The 20,436-nt window shown below is 34.2% G+C and overlaps 2 protein-coding genes and 6 non-coding genes across 8 annotated transcripts; 1 reads left to right on the forward strand and 7 right to left on the reverse strand.

Moving 5' to 3' along the window:
- The first annotated feature begins 1,924 nt into the window (after positions 1-1,924).
- LOC149947046 (uncharacterized) lies at positions 1,925-4,614 on the forward strand. Its single transcript, XM_090173094.1, has 3 exons — positions 1,925-2,249; positions 2,957-3,068; positions 4,203-4,614. The coding sequence occupies exons 1-3, from the start codon at positions 2,153-2,155 to the stop codon at positions 4,336-4,338; spliced, it is 345 nt and encodes a 114-aa protein (XP_090029220.1). The 5' UTR covers positions 1,925-2,152; the 3' UTR covers positions 4,339-4,614.
- Positions 4,615-15,513: 10,899 nt separating this feature from the next.
- LOC149947047 (uncharacterized) lies at positions 15,514-18,039 on the reverse strand. The gene is made up of 6 exons (XM_090172436.1): positions 17,930-18,039; positions 17,585-17,646; positions 16,458-16,580; positions 16,033-16,080; positions 15,702-15,728; positions 15,514-15,612 (listed from the first exon to the last, which is right to left on the reverse strand). The coding sequence occupies exons 1-6, from the start codon at positions 18,009-18,011 to the stop codon at positions 15,577-15,579; spliced, it is 378 nt and encodes a 125-aa protein (XP_090028562.1). The 5' UTR covers positions 18,012-18,039; the 3' UTR covers positions 15,514-15,576.
- Positions 18,040-19,454: 1,415 nt separating this feature from the next.
- On the reverse strand, positions 19,455-19,536 carry TRNAS-GCU (transfer RNA serine (anticodon GCU)). Its single transcript has one exon. It is a non-coding gene; the product is annotated as a tRNA-Ser (tRNA).
- Positions 19,537-19,748: 212 nt separating this feature from the next.
- Positions 19,749-19,830, reverse strand: TRNAS-GCU (transfer RNA serine (anticodon GCU)). The gene has a single exon. It is a non-coding gene; the product is annotated as a tRNA-Ser (tRNA).
- Positions 19,831-19,895: 65 nt separating this feature from the next.
- TRNAS-GCU (transfer RNA serine (anticodon GCU)) lies at positions 19,896-19,977 on the reverse strand. The gene has a single exon. It is a non-coding gene; the product is annotated as a tRNA-Ser (tRNA).
- Positions 19,978-20,042: 65 nt separating this feature from the next.
- On the reverse strand, positions 20,043-20,124 carry TRNAS-GCU (transfer RNA serine (anticodon GCU)). The gene has a single exon. It is a non-coding gene; the product is annotated as a tRNA-Ser (tRNA).
- A 64-nt stretch (positions 20,125-20,188) lies between these two features.
- TRNAS-GCU (transfer RNA serine (anticodon GCU)) lies at positions 20,189-20,270 on the reverse strand. The gene has a single exon. It is a non-coding gene; the product is annotated as a tRNA-Ser (tRNA).
- A 65-nt stretch (positions 20,271-20,335) lies between these two features.
- TRNAS-GCU (transfer RNA serine (anticodon GCU)) lies at positions 20,336-20,417 on the reverse strand. Its single transcript has one exon. It is a non-coding gene; the product is annotated as a tRNA-Ser (tRNA).
- Positions 20,418-20,436: the final 19 nt, after the last annotated feature.

Genomic DNA, 20,436 nt, shown 5'->3' on the forward strand with positions numbered 1-20,436 from the left:
TAGCGATGTCCATTGGAGTCCATGGGGCCCATATATTTTACCGATGTGGAACTATCATTAAGGCTGGGCCACCTTGTTTAAAAACATTGTTGACGGAGTTGGTTTTTTTTTCTAAGGAACGATGCGCGAATAAGTTCAGAGTGGCAGCTCGGTGCCTCCGTTTAATAAATTTTGCGCTGATAATGATGTAAAATTTCCACGGAGGAAAATATTCATTTACTGTTCCTTATAACATTCGCAAACGTCCAGTTTACGATAAAAAATATTACTAAAAATATGCAAAACCACTTAGTAATTTCATTCAGTTTACGATCTGTTTTTCAGCAGGATTCCACTAAGTTGTAACAAATCCTTGTGGAATTTTAGACTACGCTTTCAGTTAAATGCTGTTTTATTGTAATTGATGGCGTTTATTCAACGACGCTCGTTGCAATTACGAAGAACAAATAAAGCTGTTAGCGAAATCAATATCTATTCCTGAGATTGTGCCTGAATAATGGATATCGCTATCGAACTATTGTTAAAACTTCTTTATAATATAAAAAATTACTTAACAGGTGGTGCAATAATACAATACGCTGTGTTACATGAAAGTTGAAAGGACCCGGACTGAAGATCTAAATAATTATAATAATAATTATAATTCTTTAAAAAGCAATAAGTTTGTTCATTGACTCCCGATTTTCTTTATATTTATTTCACTTTTAAATAATATTGCGTTTCAGTTCACGATAAATTGACTAAATTTATAGGGCTCAAACAGCATTTTGTCCATATATCCATTTCCAAAAGTTAACTTTTTTCCATCTTATAGCTAAATGCATCGTGTTTGGATGTTGTACTAGTGGTTCGATATCATATTTCTTAAAGATAACCTTTAATTCAGGGATCAGTGAATTACTACGACTATTTTGATAATATTGAACTATTTAATCGGTTAAGCGTCGAGATAACGGTGGGCTTATAACTCGTCTGCTAAACTGGTGTAGATTATTTTTAAATAATTAAAATAACCATTTCTCATATGTTGATATCTGAATCTCCATCAAAAAAAAATCCTAATGATTTTAAATTGTTGTTAACTGAGATTACAAATATAGAACTAGAATATGAAAATTTGAGGAGTTGAGTAAATTGTTTTTTTTTCGAGGTTATCCTGTTCTCTGTACTCAAAGATGTGTTAGAGTAAAAGACTTCGTATAGCAAACAGCTAAGGTGCCATAATTGGAGCTCAAGAATCAAATGTTCCTCAAAATATTATTTTTAACAGGGTTGGCTGGTTTAAACTATTGTGGGTTAAACTATGGTTTAAACCGTGGCTTATATTATATAAACCTGGTTTAACTCATATGTATTTGGTTTAAACCAAAAAAACCCTGGTTGCTATTTGGTTTTTTTAAAGGAAACCATGTTATTTTCCAACCCTGATTTTTAACGAACTCTTAACGATTGTTAAAATGTATCGAGGAACTAAGAAGAGAGAGCTGTCGCAAATGAAAAATAATCATATTTCCAGATTCCGAATGTAATAAAAACAAAGCTCAAATTCAGAATTGTATGTTCCAGGTAAAATCTTTAATTAAATAATATTCTTCAAAAGTACCACGTAGGTACTCATTTGCATTTAATAAAAAATAGCTAAGGTGTACGTATTTCTTGGAAATATTAATTATTCGTTTTTAAATAAAGAAAATAAATTATATTGCCCAACATTTCTTAGAAGTATCTTTGTTTAAATTGCGTTATCTATAATTATAAAACCTGATGTTGAAATTCAACTTGTAATCTTAAAAACTTTTTTATTTCACAAATTATTTTGGAAGGTCGATGCATCTTTGCTAGACTTTAAGAAAATATGAAACAAGTTTTGAAGGAAGACAAAAAACCAGTTTCGAATCGGTAAAACGTATTACGAAATTAATAACTGACAGCGTAAGCAGCCCTTGAAAACGTTGAACATCTTTAGCACAACACTTTTGCCGGCATCGAATGTTCAAAATATTTGAAGAAGGATAAATCCTGGAAGCGGTTAATAAATAGATTAGTCCGGTACTGAGATAAGCTTATCGGTTTCTGGGACCCAAGTGAAAGCATTTAGCTCAGAAAATAAATTTAAAAGTCAAAGATTTAATTTGAAATTACTCATTTCAAGATGAATACGGTTTTCGTTTCAGCTATAGTTATTTTAGGTGTTTCCGGTCTCGTAGAAAGTGCCACATACATATCACTAGTAGAAGTTAATGAAAAAAGTAAGACCAAATATTTTAATACTCTGATCTGTTGTGCTAGCCTGCTTTGATAATTTTTTATTAATAAAGCTTGGGTTAATATTACTAATTAAAATGGTAATTGATAATCGCTAAGTTTTAATAGAAATAATCATGTTTTAGATATCAAAAAATTTCAACCTTACGCCGAACTATATAAAATTAAACCATGCGGGATCCTCAGAAATCCTATAATTCCTATATTTTTCTATAAAACCATTTAATTCATTTTTTATACTACATTTGAACCATATATTAAAAATGAAACTAAATCATATGTTAAAGATATATTTATTTACTTTTAGAAATTTTCAAAAACTTTTAACAAAAACCGTAAAATCTATCGGTAATTTTTGTTGTATATAGCTATACCGTACTTTTGATATTTTTATCCGGTAGTTCCTATGTATTTTTAAAATTTTTTGTGTCGAGCTATGTAAAAGTTTCAACTGGAACTTCTGAATATTTATAGAACGAGATAAAACTTTGAATATTAATTTAGTGAACTTTAAAATGATTTTAGAAGGCTTTCGAAGATATGATTGAACGCATTGACATTTTTGATCAAAAAAGTTTTCCAAACTTAGTTAAATTTATTTTATTAATTATTTCAAAAAAAATAGTTCGATTCTATTAAAAATTAACAAAGATTAGAATAAAATAGTTAATTAATTATTCTCTAATATTAGATCAATGTGTTACTGATTCTGGACTTAAGGATGACGCCGCGTCGTGGAATGATGAAACCCGCTGCCTGAAATATACTTGCGATGCTGGCAGTAAAGCAGTACACGGATACTCGTAAGTACTTTAAGTTGTTTCCTACGTACCAACTTAAATTCTTACTCCACGTATTAGAGTTAAGTTTAAACCACAATTTCAAACACTGAATATGTTTATATTAGAAGAATTTCTAAAAAGGTCGATAACATAAATTTCGAACATGAAGAAGTCTAGGCTGGGTAGGCTTTAGCCTAGGGGCCCAGATTTGGCAAAATGATAGACGGGCCTAACCAAGATTGCAGCAAAAACAGGAGCCCCAATTAAAGTCCAAGGGGTTGTTAATCCGTCACTCACTTTTATTCAAGGCATTTTTACTGAACAGTGTAACCACTAGCAACCGATAGCTTGAGGCAGCAAATAGTTTCCGCCATTTAGGATGATAATATTATAGAGTGAATGAAATAAGAAAACACAGAAAATAGTAAAAACAAAAAACATCAATAAAATGGGGAAAGTTGCGGTTTTTTGACCTAAACAGAGCATCAAGGCAACTATCTTTAAGCCAGGTTTCCAATTACCAAAAAAGCAGTTTATCCCTAAAATGATTTCGGCGGGCACATGAGCGTCGTCCAATGGTCGTCCAGGCCCGGATTATGACCAGGATAAAAGGCACTATAGTCACGGCATTTGACTACTAAAATAAAAGTTCTGACTACTAAAATTAATCGAAAGCTGGGAGCTCAAAATTTTACCAAAATCTTCATAAATATGGCGTTTCATAAATTCATCATTAATCAATCCCATATTATTTAAAAAAAAAGTGATTGGCCAAAGTCATGTAACTCAAGTGATAATTAATTCCTATTTTAATTCTGACCGGTAAAGCCAAATGTTGGCTGTCCTTCTTGTTTTTAAACGCCCATTTTACCCCACTAGTCAGTGACTACTAAAATAAATGAAGATAGGAGGCTCACTAGTCAGGCAGACTACTTAAAATAAATATCCTTATGTCCATCCCTGATTATGACCTTAAGCTGCCCGAAGCACATAAAATAAATTGGTGCCTACATGTATATATAATACAAAATATAAGCAATAATAAACTGTAAATGGATTCAAAAGCAAAGGAAGTATTTTACAATCAGAAAATAATTTGAATTTTGTTTAAAATAATTGTCCATCTCACGTGATATTATTTTAAATATATAACAGATGTGGAGCGTTATCTGAGGCACCACCTGGATGTGAGACGGTATTCGATGCGAAAAGACCTTACCCAGATTGCTGTCCAAGCTGGAAGTGTCCCGATAAGAAAAAGCAGACGATAAAAGGAAAAGTCGATGCATAAATGGGGCATAAGAAGCCTGAAACTCTTAGTAGTACCGCTTCTAAGGCAACCATTGTTTTACGTATTCAATAAATATACTCCTAAGAAAAATTCATTGTGTAACTCAATCTATTTCAATTTATCTCGATTTTTTTTGTTTTACAAAATTAAGTGGAGTGCGACTTATAGGCCCCAGTTACACAGAAACATATTAAAATATCATTACATAAAAATAGAAAACCACTTTTGAATATTCATAATCAGGTTTAGATTCAAAATTAATTTGTACAGTTCATTCATTCAAAATTTATTTTGTAACTTATTACTACAAAACCATTGTACCATATTTTATTTCATTAAAAGGCTTTTCTGGGAAATTTTGTCACTGCTAAGATATTGTGTGCGTTTTGTTGATATAAGATTATTGATTAGATATTAACTTTATTTTACATTGTGCTGCCATCTTAAAAAAACAAAGAGTGAAAACTTATATTTATTGATTTTGTCATATATTTTCGAAAGTTTTTCACTAAGACAGCGACGAGTAAAAATTCAAAACGTGAGCCATTAAAAATTCAGAGAGCGACATTTTGTTTAGATGGCGGGCCAAACAGAATCTGAAATAATCGACCGCGCCCCAAAATGAAAGAGTCACCCTTTCTAGTTTCACATCGAAATATATTTCAATTGGGACTATTGCTATGACCGAAAAGTAGTGGTAGTAGTAGATAAATGTTGTCATAATTTGCGTAAAGGCTACCGCGAAATTGCTATTTTAGATCATTATTATTCGTGGGCCATTTTTTAAATGGTGAGTTAGTACAATACTGTCAAATTTCCAAAAAACAGTGAAGTTACTAAACTTTCGGGCCCCTGTTTTTCTGGAAAATTTAAATCTCTTTATAAAAGGTGCCTACGTTATAAAGAAGGCCTGTGCACGCCACTGCACTGGAGCCTCTCTTCATTTCAATTCTGATTATAATTTTCGGAAATTCGCGCGCAGAATTATTGTTGTTTCTCAAGCCGGTTTGGCAAGCCATTGAGAGAAGTTGTCGTTGTACAAAAAGTCAAACTGATAAGTATGAGATAAGATTTTATTTTCAATATTTATTAAAATAATAAGTTGTATAATAATTTAACTTTATTGCAATTTAGCTATACCTTTATATATAAGATATGTAATTTGTAGTTTGAATAATAAAGAAGCCAAAGCCTATTTTCGTATACATTTCAATACTATTAATAATTTCTTAATTTTCTGTTGAATGCTATTATATGTTCTAAAAACTTCTATCATACCAATATGGTTGCATTGTGCGATCTTGTAATGAGAGCAATCGAAAGCGAAAAGGTCTTAAGGATGAAACCGAAGGGCAACGATGCTACAGTTTTCATGCTCTTCCAAAAGAAAAAGATTTAAAAAAAATGGATATGTACAATTTTTAATCGTGATATAACAGACATAAGTGATGTTGAGTCCTTCGTGGAAAACAAAAATTACGCAAGAGTAAGCAATAAGCATTTTAAAGCTAAAGACGTAGTGTAAAAATGCGATTGATGCCGGGTTCAATACCATTTGTACCGGAAGCAGATAGTGAGAACCTGAATCTTCAATCAAATCCAAATGAAAGACCCAAAATCAAAGATGTCGTAGCCTCTCCTACAAGGGCATCTCTATCTCCGAAAACAAGATTAAAATTACAAAGACAAGTCAACTCAAGCCCCTCCTGGTACTAGAAAAAGGACTTCTAAATAAAGTTACATAACAAATAGAATATTAGGAAAAAATATTTACTGGCTGAGAAATAAAATTGAAAATCCACAAACCAAAATTATTAGACAACAATCTATGTTAAAGAAATATGAAACTCAAGCAAAATGAAAATAAATTACACAAGTTAATAAAATTATAGATGCCTGCCCAACTTCAGATGTAAAGAAATCAAAATACAAATTTAATGTTCCTATTATCATATGTAACATAATTGCTCATAAGTATGCCACTGGCTCTATTTCTTCATTAACGGTTTGTTTCACAGATATTGCGTCATCCGTACCCTACGTCATATTTGATGTCATATTTGACGTCATCGAATTTCAAATGCCGATAATGCCGTCGTATAATTAGCTCTACGTCTGATAAACCGACGGCCATTATTTTAGTAAACAAACCGGTTTGAACAAACCAAGGCTTACTAGCTAAAATGAACTACAATATAGTGTCAAGTTCTGTTAATGTAATTAATTTGCAAATTAATGAAGTTCTCGGAGACTCACGTTCTAAAATAAATTTGCATTGTCAAATAAAAGAAGCAGGTTTATTGGGAAAATAGTTAAAATTCAGGTTGAGCTTCTCTGGCGCATCTACAAGGTTGGAGTCTTTGCAGATTCTTTTGAGCCTAGGCCTAACTCTTCTAGGCTTGATATGTTTTTAATAACGCTGGTGGAATATCCCACTTCGACGACTTGTTCCATTTTCGGAAAGCGATCACGTATTGGTCATTTTCCCCAACCTTTTATTTTTCTAAATTACTCATTATTTAACTTCATCCGCACAAACCGAGCAAGTTTATAAATTTCAATAAAGTTACATTGGGCTGACTAAAATTCCGACGCAAAAAATTCCTTCTCAATTTAGAGGTTTTCCATTGGCTTAAATAAATATGTTACTAGCCAATAGCGTGACTCCTAAAATTACTAGGATGAATAAAAAGGTTAAAATCTAACGTAGTCCACCTTTTTACTGTTTCGTGGTGAAACAAACCGTTAGTGAAGATTTTTGAAAGGAATAAAGGTACAGTGGCATACTTATGAGTAAATATGTTACATATGCTATTATAAATAGTCTGTGATAAAAGAATTTGAGATTAATTTTAAAATCAAATACAAAATTAATGTTCCTATTATTACTATTAAGATTATAAAAGCAGTTTTTGGTAATAAAAGTATTATTTCTGAATCAATTTTAAATGATAGCTTTTATTGCGGACACTATTTAATCTAATACTAAATTCCCAAAATTTAAAACTTCTAGTTTGAGGTAACTTTTGAAAGCGTCATTTATTAAAATTTTGGCCGCGAATCGCGAAATATTTGAAAAGTGAAAGACAATGAAGCACGCCACCTACCGGTCTTTCGCGCGTAATCTCTAATCTCCTGTCACCCCCTAGCAGCGCGCGTGCACAGGCCTTCTTTATAACGTAGCCACCGGTATAAATTTACCTCTTCGCGTGTAGTTACAAGTTAATTAGTACGGCTTACGATTTTTGCTTGGCTCCGGGGAATTGACATTAAAAATAGTTCATTTAAATTAGCTTTTTCCCCGTGGTTCTTTTCGGCACATGTAGATCTTTTGCATCCATATAACTCAAAACAGTGGCGTTGCCACATTTAATTGCACCTTTTTTACCTTTAAAAATCAATAACGGTACCTCTTTCCGGGCTCGGGCGTAATGATGAAAATTCTGGAGTTGGTGCTGGTGGTATGGGGCGTCATTCACGTTACGCCACCTTGTTTCCAAAACCCAAAAAAAAAAACGGTTTAGTAATTTCTTCAGTATACGGTGGTGTCCGTCTAAAGCTAGACATGTAATAGGTGGGGTGGCGGAGTGGTTAGCACTTTCACCTCGCCGCAAGAGGAGCCGGGTTCGATCCCAGCTTGTGGCACTGGGTGAAAACTCGGAATAACTCCTTCTGCGTTGAGTTTGCAAGTTCTCTCCCCACTGGTTTAAGGGGTTTTCCCTCGAGTTCTTCGGTTTCCCATTTCATAAAAACTTTTCAAGGTTAACGGTAATAGTTAGTGTAGGGAGCTGTTGGCTCGATCTCGTCGCATGCAGGGCTTGCCACCACCCTAAGGTGGTGCCTTGGGTATTAGCCTAGCTGATTATTATTATTAGATGCATCAATAGATAGGAAATTAAAATCTATTTAGATCGCGATAAGCGCTTAGTCCCTTGGGGCCCATAAATATGCCCTTGATTTCTCAGAAACCATGGAGGCTGTAAGGTATGAAAATCTCTTTCGATCGTGGTACACATTTGGGCCCTCGGGGATAAATTACATATCAATAGATCAGAAATGAATAGCACTCGTTATCACAAGTGAAATGAAATATATTTCTTTGTCGATGTAGAACTATTATTGCGGCTTAGTCAACTTGTCTTTTACGCTAATTTCAAAAAGGTATAATTTAAGTGAAAATTTTAGTGAGATAAGTAAATAAATAATAAGTAGAATTATAGTGAGGGCGAGACGCCGATCCCAGGTTCAGGTTTAGGTTCAGGATCGGGATCCGGGATTTTAGGGGCGAAATGGGGGTAAAATCGTCGAAAAGTCAATGTATTTATGATATTTCACGCGACGATATGTTTTCTCGTATCAACATATTATGTTCAGGCCAACTTGTTTATTTATCTCCACTTATCTCGAGTGACACTTGAACGTATATCTTAACGAGTTTTATCGTACGGAATAAGATGAAATGTTGTAAAAAGTGATAACCTGGGCGGCGCGCGTGCGCGAATTCCCCGGGGGACGCGGTTAATTTGAATTTAAAACATGGAGTGTTTTGACGTCATGGAATATTCGTTGTTAAAGTGACGTAGAATGGAAATATTTTTAAACTTCATTTTAATTTCATTGTAGTACTTAAATACGCTTGGCACTTGAACCTATCTCACGAGTATTTCTTAAAACGAATATTTTAAGTATGAGAAACATATCGTTCTCAAGTATTGTAATTGTACACGTGATTCCGTATGAGGACCGGGTAAATTCCTATATACGTAACGCGATACCCTTCAAAATTCGTATACGTGGAATGGAAATAATTTTAAACCCCATTTTAACAAATAAGATATCGAAGATAATTAATTTCAGAGTATAAAAAGGGGAAAACCGTATAATAGTAAGACCATATTTAGAAAGTTCACCATCTGAATTGTATTGGAAGTGACTCCGAGGAACCTTAAAATGTAAGTAGGAATACTCAGTGATAATTCCTAACTTGTCTTAATGTATTTATTTTATAGGAATTGTTCATTTCCTGTGTCTAGTGATAAAGGGTTAATCGTTTATGCAGATGAAACCATCTACTGCGGTCTATTAGATTTAACAAAGGGCATCAAACTAACAGAAGCGGAACTGCAAGAGCTATGGACAAAGAAAGATCCTATTGAAGCTTATTTCAATAACGAAGCTGAAAATTCATGGGTTTTCGCAGGTTCTGAAACCAAACGGTTTTCGGTTCATAGATTTGCCGAACAAAAGGTTATAGATGTTAGACAAATGTACCATGGTTATGGGGTAAACTATGGAAAACTGTTACCGACTAAAGAGGGGGTAGCTTTCGCTCAATCTTCTTGGTTGAATTTCCTCGACCAGTACGAGTCTACTCAGAAGTGTTTAAAGCAAATCAAGGAAATAAAGGAGGCGATGACTAACGTTGTAATTAAACATTACACGAAGCTCTTAAGAAAGCGTGCAATGGCTGTCAAATTGATCATCCATCTCAACTCCAGCATGATTGTATCATGACGGATTATTCTAAGCGTGTAGATTTGCATTTTTATGAACTAATTATGTCGGTAGATTGTGAAAATATTATTGAAATGTTTACTATTCGCTGTGAATTGTCAAAAGAAATTTTAAATAATATAATGTCACTAATAATATGCAATGCTAAAATCTTGTTAAAAACTAATAAAATTGATTGCACTAATGTTCCGATTCTCATTAACCATTATGGATTTAAGCTTATAACATCCAATGAATGGGCTTGTAGCCGGATCCACCCAATAACCCGAATTTTACTACAGAATTGTTTAAAATAGCGGAGAGACTACCACGTGACCCACCTGTATATAAGCTGATGGATTTAAATTCTAACCCCATTTTAGGAGTATTCTATCGCGAGGAGGTTCAGATTGTTGGTCGAGATTTAAAAGACTGTTACTTCATCATCGAAAAAGTAATAAAAAAGAGGAAAAAAATCGGACGGCAGCGTAGAACTGTATGTCAAGTGGCAAGATTACGACTCTACATTTAATTCTTGGATGCTATTTCCATACTCCAAAGATCTCTTAGGAAAATTAAATATTAAGGAGAATCAAAGTCTACCTAAACTTCTTCCTAATTTAAATAATAAAGATAAATACATAGTACATTACCGCAATTTAAAATATTAAGTAGAATTAGGTTTGAAAATAACCAAGGTTCATCGAGCTCTAACCTTCACTCAAGGAAAATGGTTAGAAAAATATGTTAGATTCAACACCGAACAGAGGAAATTATCCAAGAGCTCATTTGAAAAGAATTTCTGGAAACCTATGGTTAACTCTGTTTTCAGGTAAATCAATTTAAATTATTTATTGCTGTTTTTTCCCTTACTTCATTTAATTCTTTAGAAAAACAATGGAAAATCTACGGAAGCATATAAATTTCGAGTTGATTCATAAACCAGAAAGAATGTTAAAAGTTACAAGTTCCCCGCAGTTTGAACACTTTACCATCTTTAATGAAGAGTTAGCCGGCGCTCATAAGAAGAGAGCTAAAATTGTTCTTAACCGGCCTATATTTACCGGATTCACCATTCTAGATTTATCCAAGGAGCTCATGTATCGGTTCCATTACGGATTCATAAAAAAATACGTACGGGAACAAAGCAGCATCACTATTATTTACAGACACTGGTAATTTAATTTAATATGAATTTTTTATTTAAATAGTACTAATATATAAAATATTTACAGACAGTTTAACGTACAACATTAAGACGGATGATGTTTATAAAGACTTTGAAGTTCATAAAAACCGCTTTGACTTCTCTGATTATCCACCTTCGCATTTCCTTCATTCTAATCAGAATAAAAAAGCTCTCGGCTATTTTAAAGACGAGACAAATTCACAGTGAATTCAAAGCTTTGAAGGACTTCGTCCAAAGCTTTATTCTATTAAATTGTACGGGGAGTCTAAGACCGCTGAAGAGATAGAAAAGGAGTTGCGATTGGGGAAATCTTTAGAGTCAATTTTAAACCATAAAAAGGTTTGTAAGGGCGTTGCCATGAACGTTATTAGAAACGTCATCCGCCACGAAGACTATGAACGTTGTCTTTTTAATCAAGAAACCATGTCAGCCGAGATGATGCGAAGAGCTAGTTTCAAGCATGAGCTATTTACTTTAAATACTAGAAAACTTTGTTTATCACCAAATGATAAAAGGGGTTGTATAGGGTTGTGGGAGGTCATTCCACGGTTAACTGCGGTAGCTATATTCAATATTCCTAAAGCTCAGTATACATGTCCTACGTGCGCGAAAAGTTTCGCTACCAAGTCCTCCTTAAATCGGCATGTTAGAGAAGTACACGGTGATAGACATAAGTTTGTCTGTGAAGTATGTGGTAAGACTGTTGCTAGATTGGAACATTTCAAGAACCATCAACGCACTCATGACTTGAACGCACCCGGCCCTTCCGAACCCATGGACATGTCTCGCACACCGTCACCAATGCAACGTTCGCCAGCATCTTCCCGTACACCATCACCTAGTCTGCTTCAAGACATTCAACTGGAATCTACCCGTGCACAGCCATCTACATAAGCTTTACCCAACAACCTAACACCATGGCTGTAGCGGTTAAAAATAAGAAAGGTGTAACAATTTTAGAAGCGTTACGTAACGTTTTTGAAAAAGGTCGTCAATCGAAAAGAATTCAATGTGATCATGGAAACGAATTTGTCTGTCAAGAAGTGCAGAGTGAATTACAGCGAAGGGGTATTAACTTTTTCGCTACTCGATCAGAAATGAAAGCGTCCATTATTGAAAGATTCATTGCAAGTTTTAAATCTCGTTTATATCGCTATTTCACGCAGAATAACACCCTTAAATATGTCGACGTTTTAGATGATATTATAAACGCTTATAACAATAGTTATCACAGATCAATTAAATGTAAACCCGTGGAAGTTAATCTAGATAGCTCTGCTAAAATATGGAAAAATCTTTACGGTTCGGTAAATTTTTCTCCTCCGTTAACATACGCGTTTGAAATTGGAGATATTTGTAGAATAAGTAGAAATATATCAATTTTCGATAAGAAATCATGTGTAATAACTTTAGATTCCGCCGCTACTGTGAGATCGTTATGTAAGTCATGCAACTCTGGAGGATATTCAAGATCCACCTGCATAGGAAACAATTCTTTAAAAATATAATTCAATAATTATAACACTTGTTATTTACCTCTAAAATGTATCCGTTTTCAACGTTATTGGGAATACTCAGAATATTTTCACCAAGTGTTTGCAAATCATTCTCATAAACCCACTGGAAGTCGCCTAGCGGTAGTGGTTCACACATAACAGCACCGTACAAATTATTAGCATCTTCAAATAAGTTAAATTAAGTTTATTAAAATAATTAAAATTAAAATAATTAAAAAAAATATTTTTAAAAAAAATTTAAATTACCTAAATAACATATATAACTACTCTCTTTTGACGAATCATTAGGAGGTGTGGAACAAAGAGCGGAAGTACGGCCCTATTTCCGGAGCACTATGCAAACAACATTAACGCCCGACGTCATTGAAAACCAGCTGAATGACTGCATTGAAACAATACAGTCAGCAGCGGAAAACTTTGAAGCGACAGGTATGTACTAAAATTTATAAGTTATATTTTGAACTAAAACATTATATTTTTGATAGGATTGGGTTGGGTAATTGACCGTGTTCTGTATGTAGAATTAAATGTAGCATCTTACCAACCGTTGCGAGGGTCATCGTATATGGAACTACCTGAAAAACTATCTCGACGTCACGCGATTCTGAATATTAGAAACGAAAATGAAGAGAAATGTTTTCTCTGGTCAATTCTCGCTAAACTTCACCCAGTTTCTATGCTTCATCACGCTAACAGGGTTTCCAAATATACACCTTATGAAAACGAACTTGATACCAGTGATATATCTTTTCCTTTCAAATTAAACGCTACGGAACTTAAAAAATTTGAATTAATGAATAATTTATCAATATCTGTGTTTGGCTTCTCGGGAGACATATTCCCTCTTTACGTAAGCGCTAACAAGTGTGGTAAGGAAAGGGAGGTTGATTTGCTATACATCACCGATGAAACTAAAGATATTGACGATGGAAATAGACATTACTGTCTTGTACGAGACCTAGGAAAACTGCTACAGCATCTAACAAAACACAGAAGTACAAGTTATTATTGCAGGTAATTTAGTTTCCAATATATTAGTTTGCAATCTACTAATTATATTCTGCATTAGAATGTGTCTTCACCGATTCAGTGGAAACAACGCTGAACAGCGACGTGATGCGCATATCGAAGAATGCGCCACCCACGGCGTCCAAAAAACAGTTTTCCCTACCAAGAAGAAGACGCTTTGTTTTGATAAATATGAGTGGACGGAAAAAGTAAAATTAAAATTATTTAATTTAACTCTTAATGAAATGAAATTATTAGGTGCAGTATGTATTTTACGCCGATTTTGAAGCAATTCTACCGACAGTTCAAGGATGTGATCTAGATCCCGATTTAAATACCAGCAAAGTAAACATGCACATCAGCTGCGCGTATTCGTGGGTGCTTGATGGACCTAACGGTAAGTTATTTCTCAAAATTCCCTTTTAGATATATTAATTATCATAGTTATTATAATATTAGAAGTATTTAATTTCCTTTTTTGGCGTTACATGCCATTACATCAAAATATTACCCGATATGGAGAAAGAACTTGAGAAAATCTATACTAATCCCACAGACCCAGTCATTCGCCGGAGTTCGAACACTCTATAATTCAGCTCGACATAAAGGTTTAAAGGTTTCATTGGAAAAAGTAAAACAATTTCTAATAAAGCAGGATACATATACGCTGCATAAACCTGCTAGAAGACGATTCAAACGAAATCGAACTATTGTTTATGGAATTGACGAACAGTGGCAAGCGGACAGATTTTCAGAAGCTGTCTAAATATAATTCAGGATCTCGCTATAGTATATTCGAGTATCATTTGAGAACGATACGTTTCTCATACTTAAGCTTGAGATATTCGTTTGAAATACTCGTGATATAGATTCAATTGCCAAGCATATTTAAGTACTACAATGATATTAAAATGAAGTTTAAAAATATTTCCATTCTACGTCACTTTAACAATGAATATTCCATGACGTCAAAACACTACATGTTTTAAATTCAAATTAACCGCGTCCCCCGGGGAATTCGCGCATGCGCGCCGCCCAGGTTATCACTTTTTACAACATTTCATCTTATTCCGTACAATAAAACTCGATGAGATATACGTTAAAGTGTCACTCGAGATAAGTGGAGATAAATAAACAAGTTGGCCTGAACATAATATGTTGATATACGAGAAAACAAATCGTCGCGAGAAATATCATAAATACATTGACTTTTCGACGATTTTACCCCCATTTCACCCCTTAAATCCCGGATCCCGATCCTGAACCTAAACCTGATCCTGGGATCGGCGTCTCGCCCTCACTTTCCTTCTACTATAATAAAATATAATTGTCATCAAATGATTAGCTAGGGGTAAAATAAAACTGTACTATTGCACCTCAGGTCCGTAATTACCAAAGCCTTAGGACGAAGTGTTTTAAATCACACTGAAAATGTATTCCTCTTGACAAAAATAAATTGAGCTATTTTTATAAAACAAGATGATCAAGATGGGGTTACGAACCTAATTTATATAAAGAGTGATAAAATACGCGAATAGGTAGAATAATACATAATGAAAAGTGACAAAAAAAGCTAAACCCTAAACCAATTTAAAGAAACTAAAATACTTGCAAATAACTCGTGGAAAAAAAAAGATCTTCGAGCAAACGCGAATCTCGGACCAAATAAATATTCAAGTAAAGAACTAAATAAAACTAAAATAGCCAAAAATCCCGAGATTTGCGTCTTTTTAATTTCTTCAAATTAGTCTAGGGTTTAGCTTTTTTGTCCTTTTCACTATGGAATATTCTACTTAATAGCGTATTTTATCTCTCTTCGTGCAGTACATGGGTGCTTTTTATTAACTTACCATTTCGTAATTTATATTAAGTTTAATTTAAGTTAAATTACAAATTGACTTATCCTACCGGAGGACGGATGGATATTTACCCAATTATGGTTATATGCCTTCGAAATAAACAAATAAATCATCTGCATTTTTTTATTCGACAGTTAAACACCTTGGTACATTATAGTCTTGGAATTCAGATTCATTCTTCACCGTGCATAAACGGTTCCAGGCATTTCTGTTGATATAAATAAGATAATGTTAGAGTTGAATATAGTATAGACGAAAATATTTCATAAAGTCTAAATGATGATAATGTATGCATACCTCTGCTTCTTCATCTGACCGTTTAGTCTGGAAGAATGTTATAAATAACTTCTGGTTTAAAATTAAATGGATATTTTTCATTTATAGCAGTGTAACCAATTTTCCAAAGCATGAAATAAAATTAACACAATTGATCGGAATTTTAACAAAAACCTTAAATGCATTAAATTATTAAAAACCAAGAGAGTCTTAAGATTTTGATTATTAAATAATTCGATTTAAGTATTGTATGCGATATTATTTTTGAATATTTTAATAATTTGAATTTCTATTGGGCTTCATAACTCTGAACAATTTATTATTGAATATCAATTATATTTTTCAATCTTACTTTAGCTTCTTCCCTTTCGTCATAATGTTCCATGAAGCATATTGCAATCTACAAAAATAACTATTTTAAATCCACATTTACAAAATTAGTAAAAATATATACAATTTAATTTAATAGGAAACCGAACCATTTTGTACATAATATTATGTTACCAAATTTAAAATCAAGACCAGTGTATAAAATAGGCCTAGTTGACGACAACCTGGACATTGGAGAATGTGATTCGCATTATTTGTATCCTAGTTACTAAGATAAAACTAATCAGTTAATAAAACATTTTGTTAGACGTTTGGTGTGCGGAAATTGCACCTCATAAAGTCTTTTTGGAAACGTTATGTCAAGGTACATTTAGAAATAATTTTCTTTAAGTACCATACAAAAAAAAAACATATTTAAAAACCATAAATGTTAAAACTTTTACGTACGTTTTCCCTTTGAGACTCCGAAATGGTTTGAGAATTTTGGGTGCAAGCGAATGCTAAATAATCAAGCAGGGTGGTGCGTCTTCCTAATACTCTGTCGAAGCATGTTTGAACAACGAAAAGATCCTAAATTAGGCGAATAACATTTTAAAATGAATAATAATTATTGAATCAATAAATACCCGTCTTTTGTTTCTAAAGTTATTGCTCTAAAGCTGTAAATCCAACCTTGCACTCTAGTAATTGTATTTAAATTAATATTGGTTTTTATAGTCTGGTTCCGTATTAGGAAAAAATATATTTTTTAAATCTTTATTACAGTGATGGGTATAAAATTGCATTAAAAACATAAATTAAAAATGCATGTTTGAATAGTAACTTAATTATAATTTTTCACAAATTAATTTGTTTACTTTAAGGACCCGATCCATTTCTAGATATCAAATCTATCTGTATTTAAAACGTAAAGGTTTATTTATTTATTTTACATCTTTGAGAGGAATATATCTAGAAATATATTTCCAATTGAAAGAAATTCGTGAAGATTGGACTTTGTTTAGATGAATACTTATCCCTTAACATATATATTCTGTAATATTAACTTAACCGTGAGAGATATTTTCCATAATATTAACTTAACCGTAAGACATTTTCTATAACATTAACTTAACCGTAAGACATATTTTCTACAATATGAACTTAACCGTGAGACATATTTTCTATAATATGAACTTAACCGTGAGACATATTTTCTACAATATGAACTTAACCGTTAGACATATTTTCTATAATATGAACTTAACCGTAAGACATATTTTCTACAATATGAACTTAACCGTGAGACATATTTTCTACAATATGAACTTAACCGTGAGACATATTTTCTACAATATGAACTTAACCGTGAGACATATTTTCTATAATATGAACTTAACCGTGAGACATATTCTCTATAATATGAACTTAACCGTAAGACATATTTACCATAATATTAACTTAACCGTAAAACATTTTCTATGGTATGAACTTAACCGTAAAACATATTTTCTATAATATGAACTTAACCGTGAGACTTATTTTCTATAAGATTAATTTAACCGTGAGACATATTTTCTATAATATTAACTTACTCGTGGCGGTGCATGAAGCTGCATGCAATTTGCGGTACCTTCTGCATTCCCTTTATACGCTCCTAAAACAAATGCAATTATGGAAAATTTAAACAATATTCAACTTGTCCTGAGACATATGAGTAGAAAAACCACATGTTGTATTCAAAAAAAGTAACAATGAATTTTGTGATTTCACATAATTTGTGAATGAGTTTTAAAACTTTTGATGCCCTAATATAATTTGGAAATATAGTTGCACTTCATCAAAAAATTATATAAAAAACATTTATCAAAATCCAAAGCTAGACATCACAAGTATTATGGGATAAGTAAATTCCATACATATAAACAAGTAACACATACTACACATATCTAGGCTTGATTCTCCATATGGCAGGAAAATTAACCCCAGAAACAGCAAGCAAACAGCAGTGAAGTTTTCCATTATTCTATTCAAAATGATTCCACGTGTGCAATTTCCGAGAGATATATACTTTTTTTAAGATAAAAAAACTTATCTTTTTCACCCTTGATTCTCAAATATTTAAAGCATCGGTTATCGGCCTAACTCCGAAGTGTTATTGGGTAAGAACTATTTTTGACTATTTGTAACATTATTCAAAAAGTTGCGGAACGGCAAAGCTGAGTCACCAAGAGATAAAACGTGTGAATTCAACGATGTGGCTTTGAAAAGCGTTGAAAATATCATTACTTTAATTTACATTCTTATTGCGCTTAAAAAAGTTCGTTTTGTTGTACAGAAGTGGAAAAAACGTTTCCGAACACATTTTCAATATAGTTTAAAGAGCTACAAACGAAATTACATTCAGGTTAAAATAAATTAATAAACTCATTTTGATCAATATAATTCTTAATAATTACTAAAACTAAAAGACATGTTGAAAAGCTACTTTAAATAACTCTCCGCCAAAATAACATAGCTTATAACTCTCGCTCTGATTCGGTATTTACATTTTAAGCTTAAGCAATATTTTAACCTAAAAAATCGACTTTATAATCCCGTGATTGATTATTTTCGCTAATGTCGCACACAGTTGGCTACGTTCAGTAAGAGTAATAGAATAGCAGCAGTATCCAAAACCATTCCATAGGGTGGGGTGGTGCAGTGGTTAGCCAGATACTTTGGTCAGCAATCCAAGTCTTAAACATGTATTAAATAATTTATTTATAAACAAAAATTACAAATGCCATCTGCTAATAGTACATTCCCTGCAGGCTTTCATCCTTTTTAGGGCTGAGTTTTCCATGTTAATTAAAAATAAATAGGGCACTAAGTATGTACTGTGAACATTGAACCCTTAATTGACGTACTGATATTGGTACACTTCCCAAGACATTGAGAGCAAATAATTAAAAGTAGGTATAGCGCTGCCTCAAAAACAATGAATTCAACATCCACATCTGTCTGAAATTCTCTATATTCTAAGCGAAATTAATAAGGATGGGATTCGAAATCACGCGCGTAATGCCCAAAGAATAAGTAATCCATCGCCTTAACCACCCTCTCCTCATCGTTTCTCATCTATCGCTTAAGCGACATTGAATAGGATAAAAAATGATGAACGAGAACGAACGACGGGGATGGGATTCGAACTCACGCGAGCAAGGCCCAATGGATAAGCAGTACATCGCATTAACCACTCGGCCACCCCGTCTCCCTCGCCTCTCATCTATCGCTTAAGCGAAATTGAATAGGCTAAAAATTATTATCGAGACTGAACGACGAGGATGTGATTCGAACCAAAGCGGGCAATGCCCAATGGATTAGCAGCCCATCGCCTTAACCACTCGGCCACCCCGTCTCCCTCGCCTTTCATCTATCGCTTAAGCGAAATTGAATAGATTAAAAATTATTATCGAGACTGAACGACGAGGATGGGATTCGAACCCACGCGGGCTATGCCCAATGGGTTAGCAGTCCATCGCCTTAACCACTCGGCCACCCCGTCTCCCTCGCCTCTCATCTATCGCTTAAGCGAAATTGAATAGGCTAAAAATTATTATCGAGACTGAACGACGAGGATGTGATTCGAACCAAAGCGGGCAATGCCCAATGGATTAGCAGCCCATCGCCTTAACCACTCGGCCACCCCGTCTCCCTCGCCTTTCATCTATCGCTTAAGCGAAATTGAATAGATTAAAAATTATTATCGAGACTGAACGACGAGGATGGGATTCGAACCCACGCGGGCTATGCCCAATGGGTTAGCAGTCCATCGCCTTAACCACTCGGCCACCCCGTCTCCCTCGCCTCTCATCTATCGCTTAAGCGAAATTGAATAGGCTAAAAATTATTATCGAGACTGAACGACGAGGATGGGATTCGAACCCACGCGGGCAATGCCCAACGGATAAGCAGTCCACCGCCTTAACCACTCGGCCACCCCATCTCCCTCGCCTCGCATCTTTCGCTTAAGCGAAATTGAATAGGCTAAAAGTTATTATCGAGACTGAACGACGAGGATGGGATTCGAACCCACGCGGGCAATGCCCAATGGATTAGCAGTCCATCGCCTTAACCACTCGGCCACCCCGTCTCCCTCGCCTCTCATCTATCGCTTAAGCGAAATTGAATAGGTTAAAATTATTATCGAGACTGAACGACGAGGATGGGATTCGAACCAAAGCGGGCAATGCCCAATGGATTAGCAGCCCATCGCCTTAACCACTCGGCCACCCCGTCTCCCTCGCCTCTCATCTATCGCTTAAGCGAAATTGAATAGGCTAAAAATTATTATCGAGACTGAACGACGAGGATGGGATTCGAACCCACGCGGGCTATGCCCAATGGATTAGCAGTCCATCGCCTTAACCACTCGGCCACCCCGTCTCCCTCGCCCCTCATCTAT

The sequence above is a fragment of the Leiobunum rupestre genome, chromosome 4 (assembly GCF_980474605.1).
Source record: "Leiobunum rupestre chromosome 4, qqLeiRupe1.1.hap1, whole genome shotgun sequence".
Classification (NCBI taxonomy): domain Eukaryota; kingdom Metazoa; phylum Arthropoda; class Arachnida; order Opiliones; family Sclerosomatidae; genus Leiobunum; species Leiobunum rupestre.

Coding starts and splice junctions, on each gene's coding strand:
- LOC149947046 (XM_090173094.1), top strand. CDS start 2,153: ATGAATACGGTTTTCGTTTCAGCTATAGTTATTTTAGGTGTTTCCGGT. Junction 2,250..2,956: donor AGTAGAAGTTAATGAAAAAA/GTAAGACCAAAT, acceptor CTCTAATATTAG/ATCAATGTGTTACTGATTCT. Junction 3,069..4,202: donor AAAGCAGTACACGGATACTC/GTAAGTACTTTA, acceptor AATATATAACAG/ATGTGGAGCGTTATCTGAGG.
- LOC149947047 (XM_090172436.1), bottom strand. CDS start 18,011: ATGGAAAACTTCACTGCTGTTTGCTTGCTGTTTCTGGGGTTAATTTTC. Junction 16,081..16,457: donor CGGAGTCTCAAAGGGAAAAC/GTACGTAAAAGT, acceptor TTATTTTTGTAG/ATTGCAATATGCTTCATGGA. Junction 15,729..16,032: donor ACGAAAGGGAAGAAGCTAAA/GTAAGATTGAAA, acceptor ACATTCTTCCAG/ACTAAACGGTCAGATGAAGA.